This window comes from Hypoxylon fragiforme (genome assembly GCF_022984875.1).
Source record: "Hypoxylon fragiforme strain CBS 206.31 chromosome Unknown GGS25scaffold_6, whole genome shotgun sequence".
NCBI classification, from domain to species: Eukaryota; Fungi; Ascomycota; class Sordariomycetes; order Xylariales; family Hypoxylaceae; genus Hypoxylon; species Hypoxylon fragiforme.
This window is the reverse complement of record NW_026054761.1, coordinates 2306176-2322445: the sequence shown is the minus strand read 5'-3', so window position 1 is coordinate 2322445 and position 16270 is coordinate 2306176. Positions and strand designations below refer to the sequence as shown.

At 49.2% G+C, this 16270-nt stretch overlaps 2 protein-coding genes across 2 annotated transcripts; both read left to right on the top strand.

Annotated features, from left to right (window-relative positions):
* Nucleotides 1-2868: 2868 nt before the first annotated feature.
* GGS25DRAFT_334832 (putative isomerase YbhE) lies at nt 2869-5374 on the top strand. Its single transcript, XM_049257927.1, has 4 exons — nt 2869-3956; nt 4155-4620; nt 4717-4827; nt 5050-5374. The coding sequence occupies exons 1-4, from the start codon at nt 3349-3351 to the stop codon at nt 5293-5295; spliced, it is 1431 nt and encodes a 476-aa protein (XP_049115871.1). The 5' UTR covers nt 2869-3348; the 3' UTR covers nt 5296-5374.
* A 6798-nt stretch (nt 5375-12172) lies between these two features.
* On the top strand, nt 12173-15570 carry GGS25DRAFT_495990 (uncharacterized protein). Its single transcript, XM_049261493.1, has 3 exons — nt 12173-12988; nt 13098-14563; nt 14728-15570. Exons 1-3 carry the CDS (start codon nt 12614-12616, stop codon nt 14987-14989), a joined length of 2103 nt encoding a protein of 700 aa, XP_049115870.1. The 5' UTR covers nt 12173-12613; the 3' UTR covers nt 14990-15570.
* The last annotated feature ends 700 nt before the right edge of the window (nt 15571-16270 follow it).

Genomic DNA, 16270 nt, shown 5'->3' with positions numbered 1-16270 from the left:
AGCATAACCAGCAGCCCAAGATTCCTGGCTACGAGAGCGCGACGATTGTACACACAATTACTCGGGCCACCATCGCAGTATGCCGTATATCTTCCCCCCTGGGATCGAGACTTAGGAATGGACTTCAGGAAGAAGCTTGATGGGCTAGGAAAGCTCGCACAGAGCTGCATGAAGCAGACCATAAGAAGGAAGACGAAGCTTCGCATTGAAAAGCTTTTTGGCCGTCACATAACGTACGCCGGCACTAGCATGGCTCGCCACTATAGGGTTTCTACGACTGCCCTGCCAAAATTTCTCTCTATGCTGTAGAGAAGCGTTCAAAAACACCTCGGCACGACGACTTCAATGTTCATGTGGATACCAGACGCTAGGTGGGATTTTACTGATGACAGCCTCAACTTTGCCTACGGGTCTTTGGCTGAGCGAACGGACTATTAGAAAGGAGTCGGGAGTGTCTAGGGATGAATCTACGATACCTGGTAGCATATCACATTCACATTCAGGTCTGACAAAGGTTTGATTTCTATCGTCGCTGACGATGCTATCTTACCAGAATTCTCGAGAGTCCTGTTGGAAAATATATTGCATTAGGCAGCACCATCTAACCGGATAGTCGTGTTGAATTGATAACATTCATATCTACTCGTGTAGGGATATACGCTTCCCATCTTTCCCGACATCTTTCTCTATTCATGATTTCTGAACGTGATAGGCTAAACTGATTTTCATTTCATTCCTGCGTAGGTAGGTAGGTACTTGGACAGGCCTCAGGCTTCTTCGACACTCTATCCGTGGCCTCGAATATTGGCAGTGTCAGTCATGCACTTGTTGGTACTTAACTTCGGCATTAGAAAGTAGGCCCGGTTCCAAATCAACTTCCGAATTAGCATGGTTTGGACAGCTGTCAAAATGTCATGTCACCGTTTGATCTGCGGTCACTAGAGTGTCTTCGGATGAGGCTCCTTTAACCGCGTTTAGCCCCCTCCCCTTTTTTTTCTCCTCCCTTTTTTTCATTCTTTTTTTTTTTCAACCACGAGGTGAGGTAACACTGTCACTGTCCCTAATTTGGAGATCTATATAATACAAGTTCCATCCTTGTGGTATCTACCCCCTAGCAGCGCAGTGATCTCCATGCACTGGTCACGACATACAATTCCAGAAGAGCAATATAGCAACGCACCCAAATCTTCTACAGACTACGTAGTACATGAGTGCAATATAGATCCCTAATCGGCGTGTAGATATTACACAAATACAGAGCATATATGAGAAGGTTTTGCGTTGAGATTTGCTGATGGTCGTGTGAACTTATCTGTTGCGTACCTACCTATCTACCTCCTAGATAAACACTCCCTCCCCCCAAATCTTCACTGCTCTATCATCGTGTTCGACATATCTACGTAGCAAGGTTGCGTACCTACTTGCCTAAGTATTTTCTCTTTTAGGCACGGCATCTAAATACTTCGGGTTAGCTGGGCGCTTGGCACGCTTTAATATCCATGAATGGATTCAAGTAAGAAGGGCCACACTATCATGGCTCCCGTAAAACTAGGCCATATGATAAGCTTGATATATAGGATCGTTGCTCATGCCACCGTCCGATGCTTCAAAGTTTACCTAACACCAACGGCAATGAAGGTAGCAGTGAGAAGCCGACTTCCGGATCGACTTTGGACTTTGAGGTGTGATGATACACTGCAAGATCCTTGGGGGCTGTTCAGGACAAAGATGCGCATCAATCACAAGACTAGGGTGAAGGAAGAATAACATAATCTACCTACCAGCCTACCGACCTACTCACATGCACACAGGGGTCTACTTGTCCATGTAGGTAGTTGGGACCTTGTCCTACACACACATGCAAGCAACAACCTTTAATAAATGTTACTTTCGACCATATTCAGCACTTGGGCATAAACCTTTTTGGTTCTCCAATTACCAAGTCGGGGCATTGATGAATGGTAAGGGCCGTTCCCGTCTTTTACTGCTACTCTGAGTTGCAGTTGTCACTTATGCCGACTAGGTAGGTTGTTATTGTGCAGTAGTTAGCTTTCTCCTGAGAGGTAGGTATCTCTGAGGGTAACATAAGAGAGACACAAGAGTAGTATAGACCTCCAGGGCTATGCAGACTGACGAGCGTGTCTACCTAGGTAACAAACTATGTGGGACGGTATCATAAATGATACTTGAAAGATGGGCATGGCATGGCATGCATTGATTTTACATTTTTACTTTTCATCCACTCGCGGGATACCAAACGTAGTACAAGACATCAAGTCAAAGTACCCTGGAGTGGACATCAGTGCATCCTGATTCGATCTCAGCGTCACATCATGAACAGCTCAAGTGATCTCCGCGTTCGGGACTTAGCGATACGACACGATTAATTGACTTTCAGGGCGATACTACCCTCCCCTTCCAAGCCTTTAGTTCTCGGTGCCTCCCCACTCCGGACACCCTCAATTATAGGAGTATTATTATTTTCTTTTCCGTTCTCTCTCTTTTGGTGTTTTTTTTCCTTCTTCTTTTTTCTTACATAATGAAACATGTCTTACAAGAGACATAGTCTCCACTAACGAATGCATAATGGATATCATGAATACCTTTAATCTCGATAAGTCGTTCCTGAGGTGTAAGTACCCGCGTAGATCGTTATAGCTAACTAGTTAGGTCTTAAAGAAGAATCAAAAGTTGAGACGAAGAGGGTTTCTGGATCGACCTCGGCGTGAAAAACCCCCTACCCCGGGCTACTAGAACCAGTATAGGATAGTGTATAACACATGCTTACCAGAAATCTTGAAATTCAACTAATGAGCTGTCCCGCCGCCTTCTCCACCCCCCTCTTCTCCGCATTGCTACACCATCTCCCGGTATCACCAGCCTAGATTCGTGCTGTAGCCCGTCTAACCTTGCCCATTGGGCTCAACATGAAGACCTGTTTTTTTTGGAGCTTTTTTTTTTCTTCTCTCACCTCCTTTACCTCCAACTTTTGGACCCATACCCCCCGCCCTTGCCCCCTACAGCGGATTAAAAATCGTCATTCCCACGGTAACCAAAGAAGAACAATGAACGGATCTCTAATGTGGTGCTGTTCCACTTCAACTAGGTTAGGTAGCCCCGATCCATGTTTGGGTACCTCTCACAATTCGACCGGCTGGTGTATTCTCCCGAGTACGTTGCAGTACCGAACTAGGGTAGATCGTAGGGTCCCTCCGGGTAAACCCCAATATAGCAAGGAGAGGGCAAGGATATCGACGATATAGTTGAGATTACCAGATCTTGGATTACCTCCGACTTGAGGAGAAGGGCGCTAGCTACCTAGGTACTAGGTAGTAGTCCTTGAATGTGATGACACACTCGGGGCGTTTTGCGGGAGGAGGAGCTCGTGGTGGTGTTGTTGTTGGCTTAATAGCCACATCTGGAGGAACTTTTTTACTCCTGCTACCACTGCTACTGCTACTATTACTCGCCTTCTTTCTCCTCACCCGTCATTTGACTCTGCTCAGTCAGTCGATCGACCAGTTGAAGTCTCCAACCATGTGGAAAGGTGCAGTGCCCGCAGGATTGCTACCCCTTGGATTAGCTGCCGCTGCCGCTTCTTCGGCATCCGCTACCCTCCTTTACGTCTCTTCATATGCCGGCACCGTCACGACCTTGAGTCTAAGCCTACCACCTGAGGACCCCACCACCGCTGCTGCTGGTGCTGGTGCGACCCTTGATGCCATCTACAACTCGACGGGCTGTGGACCAAGTCCGTCCTGGCTCACGCTCGACTACTCCAAAAATCTCCTCTTCTGTCTCGACGAGGGTTTGACTGGTCCCAATGGAGGTATGACCTCCTTCGTCACGAACGATGACGGAACTCTCGTCACTGCAAACACGCTCGACATCATCCAGGGACCTGTCAGTATAGCTGAGTTTGGTGTTGGTGGGCAGGGGCTCGCCATAGCACACTAGTAAGCCAACCAACCCTCCCTCTCATCCAACACACTCCCGTGTGCGGCGAAGTTCACAGTCCACTCATTTTGTCCCCCTTTGTCTTGGCTTGGCTTCCGCTGTCCAATGCCAAATCATATTATGAGCAGTAGTAGTACCCATTATACCTAGACAGTAGTGTAACAAAAACGTTCCGTCATCTCTGACCAATCTACCAGTTCCGGCTCTAGCGTCAGCTCCGTCGGCTTCACTCCCGACGGCACCCTTTCTCTAGTACAGAACGAAACCTTCGCGCTCGCGTCCCCAGGCCCCAACCCTGAGCGCCAGGACGCGCCGCACCCGCACGAGGCCCTGCTCGACCCCACCGCATCCTTCGTGCTCGTGCCCGACCTGGGCGCCGACCTCGTGCGCGTCTTCCAGGCCGACCCGGCCACCCTCGCGCTGACGCCCCTCGCGCCCCTCGCCGTGCGCCCCGGCTCGGGCCCCCGTCACGGCGCCTTCGCCGTCACCCCCGAGAAGACGTACTTCTACCTCGTCGCGGAGCTGGCGAACACGATCACGGGGTACGAGGTTGTGTATCACGAGAACAAGACGCTGGGTTTTAATGAGCTGTTCGATATCCCGACGCATGGCGAGGAGAGGGCGTTGCCCGAGAAGACGGGCGCGGCGGAGATCCTTGTTTCTGTGAGTGATGTGCAATCTTTTTTTAATGGCTTGATATCTAAAGCTGGGGGGGTTTTTTACTCGAGAAGATCTAAATAGGTGCTAATACTACAGCAGCCCGACGCGAAATATCTCATCGTGTCATCGCGCTGGGAGGACTCGTTCAACATCACGAACTTCGACCCGAATAACAGCACTACCATAATCCCCTCTGATCCACTCATTACTGTATGTATTTATATGCCTACCTAACTTTCCAATCTTCCCATTTTCCCATTCTCTCTTTCTTTTTTTTTTCCTTTTTTTTTTCAAGAAAACGTCTACTTTTCCCTTAACCCCAACCCTCTCTACCTACCCAATCTCATATAAAACCCTCGCATCCTACCCATCCTACCTAGCATTTGATCAAAGCCACACCAACCTAACTAACCTACCTTCCCTCACCCACAGTTCTCCATCGACCACACCTGCGGCTCCCTAACCAAGGTGCAAGAATACCCCGCCGGCGGCCGCGTGCCGCGCCACTTCTCCATCAACGGCGACGGCAACCTGGTGGCGGTCGCGCTGCAGGGGGACGGTCGCGTCGTCGTCATCGGGCGCGATGTGCGGACTGGCCTGTTCACGGACTTTGTCGCGCACGCGGACGTGGCGGGGGAGGTGTCGGCGGTTGTGTGGAGGGAGGATTGGCATTCTTAGGTAGGTACTTACCTACCTAGGTTAGCCCGTCTATCTGTCCTGTTTGCTCATGGATGTGTACAAAAAAAAAAGAGAAAGAAGGAAGAACTGTAAATAGACGAGAGGTCTAGACTTCCCCGCTCGGCGGAGACGTGTATACTAGGTATCTACTACATACATCACATCGTACGACAAAAAATAGAGTAGGTACTTCCTCCTCCATTTCCCTGTAGAGAAGAGTTCCGGACCCTGCTGTATGTATGTACGTACGCATGAATACGACAAGTGCTATTACGAATAACTTCACTACCCGAAAGAAAGCGGACCGTATCCTCTCCTGGAATTACCAACATGGGCAGGGTAATAAAGAACGTAGGTACTAGGACGAGGTCATGTGGCATGTGCTGGCCCTTCTCCATCTCGACACGTCTTAATATAGACATCGTCAGAGCCTCATCTACTAACGCGACGGGAGCGGGGCTTAAGCATGTGCTATGGACATGGACATGGACATGGGACTCCTCCTCCTCCTCCTCCTCCTGTGCGGGGATCATCTAAACAGCAGTGACAGATGCGGGGGGGGGGGGGGCAAGTCTAGTCATATGTGATGTAGGTAGATAGGTATATAGGTACGCAAGTAAGTAAGTGAGCTCTTGCAAAAAAATAAAAATCTATCAAACCGGGATCTGGAGATTGTTGGTTGCGTAGGTCAATATAAGACATCGCCACTGAGGGGAGATATTACACACATATCCATCCCTAGGCACATACATACATACATACATATGTGTCTAGGGTAGGTGCTGGGCCATGTAAGTAGGTATGTAAGTATGCACATAGGTACACTGCTGCCACGAACAAAAATAGCAGCACACACACACACACACGCACAGCGCTGCCGCTTCCGGGATTTGCAAAAGAGGTACCTAAAGTAAGGGTTTGGTCTTTTCCCTTTCCCTTTCCCTTTCCCAGGGGCGGGGACGTACATCCATCCATATGTAGGTATTGCCTACTTGGGTACCCTAGAAGAATTGTTGCCTCCCTCCCTCCCTCCCTCCCCCCTTGTTCATCCCATTCCCCTATTCGGCACCCGCTCGTGGGAAAGTTGTTGATTAGGTATTACTAGCGGCGAAGCTGTCTACTAGGTAGGTTAGGTAGAGAGGTGCATATCCCGCAATGGGGTTCATGACTCATGTCGTTCATATACTATGGTAGGTAGGTAGGTGGACAAGGATGAAACCTACAACTGATATTTTTTTTCTGGAAACTGGACGGCAGAGATGGGGTCTTGGCGATGACTGTGTTGGGGGGAAGTTTGGAGTATGTAGTTAGTTATAAATTAAATAAGGGACGGGGGGTGGTGGTTAGGTGTATGTAATATAGGTAAGTAAGTACCTAGTAGATGTGTAAGTAGGTAGACAGGTAGGTAGGTAGGTAGGCTAGCCACGTCGTGAACATGGACGGCACTAACTACCTACATTATTTGGTAACTACATACATAGGAGGTAGAGATGAGATGTTGTAGAGGAGAGTGCTACATATAGTTGGTAGGTAATATCAACATCACCACGAACGCACGTACGCACGCACCTACATACATACATTCATACATCTAAAGGTGTGTAGATGTGTGCGTACTGTACCTACGTTCCTACGGTAATGTGCAGCGCATCCCAGACATTTCAGATGATGTACATACAGCTTCGATGATTCGCATTTTGGGCATGGTATGTTGGTGGTGGTGGTGGTGGTGGTGGTGGCCTGGTAACACACACACACACACACACCTACCTCTCTGCGGCGCTCGGTAACAGGATGTAGGTATTACCAAAAAAGCTTGGTATGTATATGTGTATAATTATATATGTAGGTAGGTAGGTAGGTAGGTAGGTAGGTAGGTAGGTAGGTAGGTCTGGGGGCGGGCCGCTACGACGCAGACGGCAAACCTCCTCTGGGACTGGAGGGCAACGGCGAGATAGGAAAATGAAAGAGAGATTACCTATCAACTTACCTACCTACCAACATACCCACGTAACTGCTATGCTATGGTGCTCGATGCCTCGGTACATGGCATGCGGATAACTACTTCGGGAGTCGATAGTCAAAGCGAACGCTGTCATGGTTCTTGGGACTCTGGGTTTTCCTTTCGATCATGTGGCTTTCTCTTTTCTTTCTCCTTTTCTCGCAGAAAGAAGAGAGTGGCTCTCGTTTTAATATGGAGTATCTGATAACTAAACACTGCCTAGTAGGTACTGTATGAATGAATTATGATGCCGATGTTGCACTCGTCTAATTTTACCTTGTTAGTTGTATTTATTGTAACCTCTTCTTTGACTTTTTGGAACTTAGTCATTGCCTTGCCGCGAAGCTCTTTTGTGCGTATGGTTTCATAGAGCCGCGGATGGGACCTGTGACGTATGGCACCTTTTTTCTCACCCCTTTTACCTAACCTAGGTAGTTAGTTACTGGCTAACTTGGCTTGTTTATCTTCAAAGTTAGGTAGGTGGTTGGCGAAGCTGATGAAGCCGTGCTCGTAATAAATACTTAGCCTCATCGGCAGGCGGACTAAGAGAAGACCTGCTCCCCTTTCCCTTACTAGATATAGTCCACTTCTCAAGTAATACCTAGTACACTGTGGAGTAGCTAGCAAACGGCAGCCAAGGGCGAGCGAACGGCCAAGGCAGGCTGAACCGACGCACGGAAGATCCAGGCGATCTTCAAAGGACCCTACAGCTGACGTTGTATATATGACTGCTTTACGATGTCATGATATCTGCGGTGGGTAAAAGATTAAAAAGAAATACAGGTTATATCGCCTAACGGGAGTTGCCCGGTGACGTAGATTTCGGCGTAGGGACAAAAGGTGTCCTTTCTTGAAACTCGCTGCACGAGCTCGTATGGTAGGTATGAGGTAGGTGTGTATCTTGATGAACTCACGATAGCGGAGAAAGGTTGATGGCCATACGGAGAAGCAACGCCTAGGAGTTCCGTAATATGTCAGCAGTGTCGTGGGGATGTAACCAAACGGCATACTTTGAGGTTAGTCTGGATCTTGGCGTTAAGTCGAGGATGTCGAGTTGATATAGGGTTGCCAGTAAATACATGGGGAGTAAAGGGCACTAGCGGGATGGGATGGGATGGGGCCACGAGCAGTAAGGTAACTACTACGCCGTAAGGTAAAAAGGACTGGTAGAGTGGAACTTTGTGGAGGACGGTTTCGGATCTTCTCTCTGGTTTGATTAATATATCATGTTACTCGGGGTTGGTCGAGCAAGTTGAGCATTAGTCTGTTCTAGAACTCTTCATATAAAAATCCCAAAAGTGGCCGTTCTGGTTGGCCGTCTTGGGGCTGTCATATGTGACCCCATATGATCTGCCCAAGGCACTCAATCAAGAGATTCCCGGATGACACCACGATAAGGTTCGAGAGCTCACTCAGCATTGATCATGTCGAAGAAAATGGTATGGGCCATTCATGCAAGAGGAATTATCTGTAACTTCAGTACCATCACCGTGGGGCTCTCCGTCGTCTGATGTTCTTGATGTTCTTGATGTAGGTGATGTAGACTAGTTACTTAAGATATATACTAAGTTAGGAAAGGGATAGGGATATGGATTAGGGATACCCATCGTCCAAAGGTGATCTTAGGTAATTCTGAACCGCCTTTTTCAGCCCACGGGGAAAGCCGCTTGTTGGAGAAAAAACTATTCCCCCGCAGAAATGATCTACAGGCAACTTATAAGACGAAGCTAAACCTGGTCCGAACTGATAAGTAAAGATATTAAGTGTAGGGATTTCATGTCCTGGTTGGCACGTTTTCATCACTATCACCCAGCATTCGGCCCGTTGAAAGGACTCTAAAGTCATCTATCTAAGGTTGCTGAACTGTCCAAGCCAACAGTTGATAGAAATACATTGTTATTAAGCCTCCCACGGACCAAGCTTTATGAGTAAGTAGGTAGGTGTTATGGGAAGAATAAGTCTAGATACTGCGGGTGTGGGCAGACGGACATTTGATAAGTTTGAAGTTGATCAATTATTTGCATTGGTAAAACCTGGTCTTAATTTGGTGATCCCAGATCGCCGCATCTGCTGTAGTAATCGACGGTCTGCCTGAACAGCAGCGGCCCACTGTTTAGATGAACTTTTTCTTCTCCCCCGTGTAAGCCCTAAAACGGCAATTCTGGGGTTTCTTTTCTCGGTTCAGCTTTAGTCAATACAGCCTTTCGCCTTTGGGAGGGCAAAGAGGGCCAGGAGTTTGGGTATGGTAGCGAGATGCGATCGTCTGGTTCCTCCCAACGCTAGTGTACGGACAGCGAACAAGCACAGGACCAGGTAGCGCAGACCGGGTGTAGAAGAATTAAGGGAGGAGAGATCTCTAGAAAGGAAGGTCAGTCACCTTTGGTTAGATGGATATATAGTCATTCGCCTCTACATAAGTATATTGATGTCGCAGAAAAGCTGCGGCAAAGAGGTTCTCGTGACTGAAGCGAGACGTTGTAAGCAAATCGGCTTGGCTCGCCAAATGAGGACCAAGACTCTAAGTTAAGTTATCATATACAAGTTGGAGCATCCATCATGTATCTGTTCATGTATCTGTTGAGGAGTGTCATATTTAGTGCACCGAGAATCTGATGGATCGTTTGGCCACCTCATCTATAGCCAATGATCGATCACGCATTGGGTTGAAGAGGTAGGTATGGCCATTTCGGCGTTCAACTTGTTCTTGGAGGATAACTCTGGGGAATTTGGTAAATTGAACGTGTAGCATACACAGTACCGGACTGGGTCTAGCCTGGTATAGTAGATATAGCAGCCTGTCATTTCTTTTCAGGAACATGTCCTGGCGTTGTGGAACTCCTGAAGGAGGTGGGGGATATCATAATATCATCTTCTGCGGCCTCTCGGCCGAGGGAATGTTGTAGCAGTCATTTCTGGATTAGGCATGTATCTACCGTGCTAATAGAACTTTTTAGCGCCAACCATTTGCAATACCATGTAGTATGGAATACTGTATAGACAGTATAGTAAACTGAAGAACGGCATTTGGCAAAAGTGTTATAGTTGTAGCAACTTGTAGCTATCATGGGAATGCTATACGAGAATACGAATCGTGTAGTTCATCATTAGTGTCGGCATCTACCTCAGGTAGGTTAAGATGCCTACATACTCTTAACTACTAGGTAGAATACATATAGGTTCTGAGACGTTCTAGCTTGAACGTGGAATGGGGTTGAGAATAGTATCTGTGTAGTCACTGTAGTGTAGGTAGTTACAAGGTACGGTATTACACTAGGGAGTTTATAATGGCTTACATGTACATTCAGACGGGCAACAATCTCACACTACATGTATGTAAGACCTTGCCGGGTATATGCCGTTAGTTGCCGGCTTGTCACTTGTCACTATGCGGATGTATGATTACTCCCGCTCGAGCCTCTTATGTAGGGCTGGCTAGCAATGCTTACGAGACAAGTTCGGACAACCAGACCGATTCAGGTGGATGTGGATATGGATGTGAATATGAATACTAGGAGTTAGGTATCAGGTATGGATTGATGGAAGCTCTTAAATGTTAAGCTGTAATCATAATTCCTTGTTCCTTGTTAACTTGTGTCCTGTTGTCAGTGTGTTAATCACCGTGGAGGATCCTACCCGGAGTGCGGAAATTTTCATATTCCCTTTCATCCGAGCCCTTGTCGCACCTTGCAGGACCCCAGATCTCATCTCTAGTGCCGCATCCAACATAGCATTTACAGGTACCCTAGCAGCCTATCTACATACTTCGTAGGTAGGTTAGGTGAGTAAAGTGTTCTGGTGTACAATACAATACCACATCTTCCATCTTGGAAGTGGCTAGGTACTCATCGTTATCTCTATCGGGATATCTGCCTGTACAGTACCTCGCCCTCGAATCTCAGTCCGGCAAGTACGAAGTAATGAAGAATTAAAGGTCGAACGGGACTGTACAATACGATGCCGTCCATTCCTGGACCGTCCCATGTGTTTTAGACAACCCACCTAACCTAGGTAGGCAGATAGTGGCCTTGTAGGCATCAAAAGCCCCGACCTACATATGTACTAGCTAATGCGCCGGACTAATTTGGTACGAGGTCGTAGAAGATTTTGTGGATGGGATGCTTGAGAAATCTCCTAATTAGCGGTTTTAAATCCCCGTTGGTTCTATGTAAGTAGCGCTAGGTATTCAGGTGTCACCTGCAGTAAGGAAACTGGGAGGCTCCATATCCATCATCATTTTTAGGTACAGGGCATATGCGCGATGCATCATGCCTACCAGCATGCATCGCTAATACTTCAATGTTTCTTTTACTTCAAGTTCACGTAGAACTTATGACTTACGTATGTACCTAGAGTACCTAGGGATGTACAGTAGACCAGTTAGTATCACGAGTATCTCCTTCGTGCGCACGGATGAGGGAAATTTGCAAGTTCCAACCATGGATGCCAGCTAACTACCTATGTACCTATTTCCAAACAGTCAATTGCTAACTATTATGCAATTATTCATCTCTCGAGCTTCCAGAAGATGGATCTCCAATCAAGAGGGAGCCTGCTGGACAAGGATAGGTACATGATGTGTAGGTATTGTACCTAGTGTAGAGATTCTACTAGAGAACCCCTTACCCTATTTAGTACGTACCGCACTCTAACAACGCAGCGCCTAATCCGCGACGGGAAGCAATTTTCTGGGGATTCTAGCAGGGTGGTCGGCCAATACTGGACCCTCTCTCCCCCCTATGCGAGCTGGGGTACATGTAGGTAGGCTGGTAAGTACCTACCTGTGGTATTTACTGGGCACTCTAAGGAACTGGAGACTGCACATGGGACTGGGGGGGGGGGGGGGGGGGGAGGGAACTGGAGGAGGGGGGTGCCACTCAACGGTTCTACGCCGCTTCTGCAGGTGGTGCTAGGTACCCTGTGGAGGAGAGCTACCGTCAAAAATCCTTACATCTATCTCCTCTTTAACGGCGTCCCGTCTTAAAATACGATAAGCTCGCTGCCGTGCCTTGCAGACCGGATACCCTCTCTCGTCACTTTTTGTTCCGAAAACTCGTTCCCATGTACGGGCGGCCTGGGTAAATACCTACATACACTGTTCTCGCCGAAAAGTTGTATACTTCCCTACTGGATCTGGTTACACGGCTTTCCTAGGCACTGCACATAACCTACCTATACATACCTACCTTACTAAAGCATAGATAAGTTTAGTATATCGACTAGTACTTAGACGAGACCCGCCTATACTTGTCTTCGCTGTAGAGAGGTGTGTGTGTGTGTGTGCGTGTGTGTGGGCGGCCCTGTTGGAACTTGGAAGAGATGTCGCCGTCGTCGACAGGTGACTCGCCTCTCTCCGCCGGCGCAGCAAGCAACTCGGGACGGCCCTACCCTCTACCCTCCAGGGACACGTTCTCAATTGAGATACCGTCGCCGCAGCTGAACCCGGCGACCAACGGCGGCTCGTCAGCGCTCAAGTCCCCGACGGCCCTGAAGGCCCAGCGCACCAGTTTCAGCCGCGAAGGAATATTGGGCTCGGCGCAGAAGGCGCGGAATCTCTCGCAGACTTCCGAGTTTCGATCCGACCAGATCACCAATGGTATGCAGAAGGCGTCGAGCGACGAGGGAGCGAACCCACTCAAGAGGAGGAATACGGACGCAACGATTGATTACCCCCGAAGGCGAGCCACGATAGCGGTAGGTTTTTGTTTTCTGGTTTTCTGGTTTTCTTTTTTTTTTTTGGTGTGGCAAGTTATAGGCTCTTAGAAGTGAGACATGAATTTCTGATTTAAGATGTGCTTCGTAGTGCGAGGTCTGCCGTTCTCGGAAATCGAGATGTGACGGCACCAAACCGAAGTGCAAGCTCTGCACAGAACTAGGCGCCGAGTGCATATACCGCGAGCCCGGGATCAAGCTTGATGCTGGCGACAAGCTTATCCTAGAGAGGCTGAACCGCATCGAGAGTCTTCTGCAGATCAACCTGGCGAACGGCCACCCGAATGCCATACAAATTGCGCACGACTCCCCTCCCATAAGCAACGGGACCGCGCTTAGCGGCGATAATGTGATGATCCAGAACTCATCCGGAAGCTTCGTCTCGATAATACCGAGCGGCGGTCTAGGGACATGGACGAGCCACACCCAGGGAACTAACATTTCGACGATGCCCAAGGTGCACACGAACGCCGCATTACATCTACTCCAATGGCCGCTGATCCGCGACTTGATCGGTCGCCCCTACGACCCGCAGATTATCCTTCAGCTCGAGATGGCGCGGGAGCCGCTTCACTCCTTGGCCAAGACCCCTTGTGTCGATCTGTCGAATACTAACGCTTACATCGAGGCTTACTTCGATAGGGTGAACGTGTGGTACGCCTGCGTCAACCCCTTTACGTGGCGGAGCCACTACCGCATGGCGCTCTCCACCGGCTTTCGCGAAGGCCCGGAAAGCTGCATCGTGCTACTAGTGCTGGCGCTGGGACAGGCAAGCCTGCGCGGCAGTATATCGCGGATCGTGCCCCAGGAAGACCCCCCGGGCTTGCAGTACTTTACGGCGGCGTGGTCACTCTTACCGGGGATGATGACTGCCAACAGCGTGCTGGCCGCCCAATGCCACTTACTAGCTGCCGCCTATCTATTCTACCTAGTGCGGCCGCTCGAGGCCTGGAACTTGCTCTGCACCGTGAGCAGCAAGCTGCAGCTCCTGCTCATGACGCCGACGCGCGTGCCCGAGGACCAGCGCGAACTACTAGAGCGCATCTACTGGAACGCTCTTCTGTTCGAGAGCGACCTCCTCGCGGAACTCGACCTGCCCCATTCCGGCGTCGTGCAATTTGAGGAGAACGTCGGCCTGCCGGGCGGCTTCCAGGGCGAGGAGTCCGAAGCGGTGGGCCGGGACGACCTCTGGTACTTCCTCGCGGAGATCGCGCTCAGACGGCTGCTGAACCGCGTGAGCCAGCTGATCTACTCGAAGGACTCGATGGCGTCGACGACGAGCCTGGAGCCGGTGGTGGCGGAGCTGGACTTCCAGCTGACGCAGTGGTACGAGAGCCTCCCGCTGGCGCTGCAGTTCCCGTTCACCCGCTCGACGCTGCCGGATCCGGTGCAAACGGTGCTGCGGTTACGGTTCTTCGCGTGCCGCACCATCATCTACCGTCCGTACATCTTGGCGGTGCTCGACAACGAGCAGGCCGTTTTGGACCCCTCGGTGCGGGAGAGCTGCCACAAGTGCCTCGAGGCCTCAATCAGGCAATTGGAGCATATAGCTGCACAGTAAGTACCTACCTATAATAATCCCCCCATCATGATTGGACATATTATCCCTTACCCTCATGCTCCTTTTTTCCCTTTTCCTTTTTCCTTTTTTTTTTTTTTTTGTTTTCCAATTTCCCCGGCTCTTGAAATTTACTTGACCCAATCTAACCATTTGGCCGCAGTCACGCCGGCCACATGCCGTACCTCTGGCAAGGTGCTCTCTCTATCGTGTCACAGACGTTATTAGTCATGGGGGCTACCATGTCACCATCGCTATCTAACATCCTGTTGACGCTGGTCCCTCACCGCGAAGTCATCGACCAGATCATCAATGATGTAATAATGGACATCGAGAAGATGGCCATACTGGCGCCCAGTCTTAGCCTGGCTGCCGAGATCATCAAGGAAGCCGAGGTCCGCAGGAGAACATTTCTAAACGGTTGATGATGAGCTTCACTGGAAATAAAAAGAATGACGCATTTCTCTCAACTACTACCTAGGTATAGGTATGATGCACTATACTATACTATACTATGTGGACTGGACGGGCATCACATCACCGGTCCGAATGCTTCAAAAGGACCCCCCTTCCCAACGATGTTCGGATGCCCGTATTCCTAACCCGAAAAGAAAGAAAGAAAAATAACGTCATGCGACTCAACTAACCTACCTACATGGGGGAACTGCTAGCCTTTGTAACGATGTCATATCTACCCGTTTGTCTGGGCCAGCCTGTTCGCGTATCTAGGAACGGGTTGCAGGGAAAGGCAACTTGCTTGCAGGAAAAAAAAAAAGATTGCACCCGCTTTCTTTCTACCTACTCACTCAACCAACTTCTCGGCTATGCTTAAAAAAATGAATGGCGGCGTCTCTTTATTTGCACGAAGGGACTTCTCCCGGACCCTACCTTGCAGCGCATGCGATACTACGCTCTCGCTTCTCAATCGGGAGAGGGAGGAAAAAAAAAGGGGGGAAGTGAGTGAGTTGAAGAGAGAGGGAGGGTTTTTTTTTTTTTTTTTTTTTTTCATGACAAACGAAGCTTTTGGGCGCGAAACTACCGTAACCACCGGGTTCCTTTTCAGCCTTGTCGGGTCTCTAGGGATCAAGTCCTTCCGTGGCTGATTTCTTGGAATGATTGGCATCAAGAGAGAGAAAGAATGACAGAAAAAAACCAACCCCAAAAAATAAGGCCGTCGAAAAGGCCTGGGAACATGTCAAAGTAGCAACGCTTCTGTGCGTGTGCGCCTGTGCGCCCTTTGGCAAGCACCGCGAACCCCTGGGGTAGCATTCTGGGGGCGAACCGTCTCTCGTGGTTGGCGGGGGAAAGTCTTGGTCTGGGGGGGCACGCTCAGGGTGCGCGGTCCGCGTTCCCGATAACCCTAGTCTCCCCAGGAAATGCTTCTTATACCTCATCACCGTTCAACCAACCCCCCTTTTTTTCATTTTCGTGTTGAACAAAGAAGAAGTTGGAGAAAGAGTCTTATTTGACCTTCTCTATACGTTACACCACTACCCTAAATCATGCACGGCTAATTCTCAAGTTCCTACACTACCTGTATACACACTTGCCTCCTTACTACTTACCTACCTACGCGCTTACCCAATCCTCACTCAACTCAACATCATCATCCATCATTAGCCTCGATGAGGTCACAGACAAGGAGCATCATGGACCAAGGGAGATGAACTAGCAGGCTGGCTTCCCTGAATATTCCCCCCAAAAAG

What these genes read in the sequence shown, in the direction of transcription:
- GGS25DRAFT_334832 (XM_049257927.1), top strand. Translation starts at nt 3,349, where the DNA reads ATGACACACTCGGGGCGTTTTGCGGGAGGAGGAGCTCGTGGTGGTGTT. An exon ending in GGGCTCGCCATAGCACACTA is followed by an intron (nt 3,957 to 4,154) that starts GTAAGCCAACCA and finishes CCAATCTACCAG; the next exon opens with TTCCGGCTCTAGCGTCAGCT. An exon ending in CGGCGGAGATCCTTGTTTCT is followed by an intron (nt 4,621 to 4,716) that starts GTGAGTGATGTG and finishes ATACTACAGCAG; the next exon opens with CCCGACGCGAAATATCTCAT.
- GGS25DRAFT_495990 (XM_049261493.1), top strand. Translation starts at nt 12,614, where the DNA reads ATGTCGCCGTCGTCGACAGGTGACTCGCCTCTCTCCGCCGGCGCAGCA. An exon ending in GAAGGCGAGCCACGATAGCG is followed by an intron (nt 12,989 to 13,097) that starts GTAGGTTTTTGT and finishes TGTGCTTCGTAG; the next exon opens with TGCGAGGTCTGCCGTTCTCG. An exon ending in TTGGAGCATATAGCTGCACA is followed by an intron (nt 14,564 to 14,727) that starts GTAAGTACCTAC and finishes ATTTGGCCGCAG; the next exon opens with TCACGCCGGCCACATGCCGT.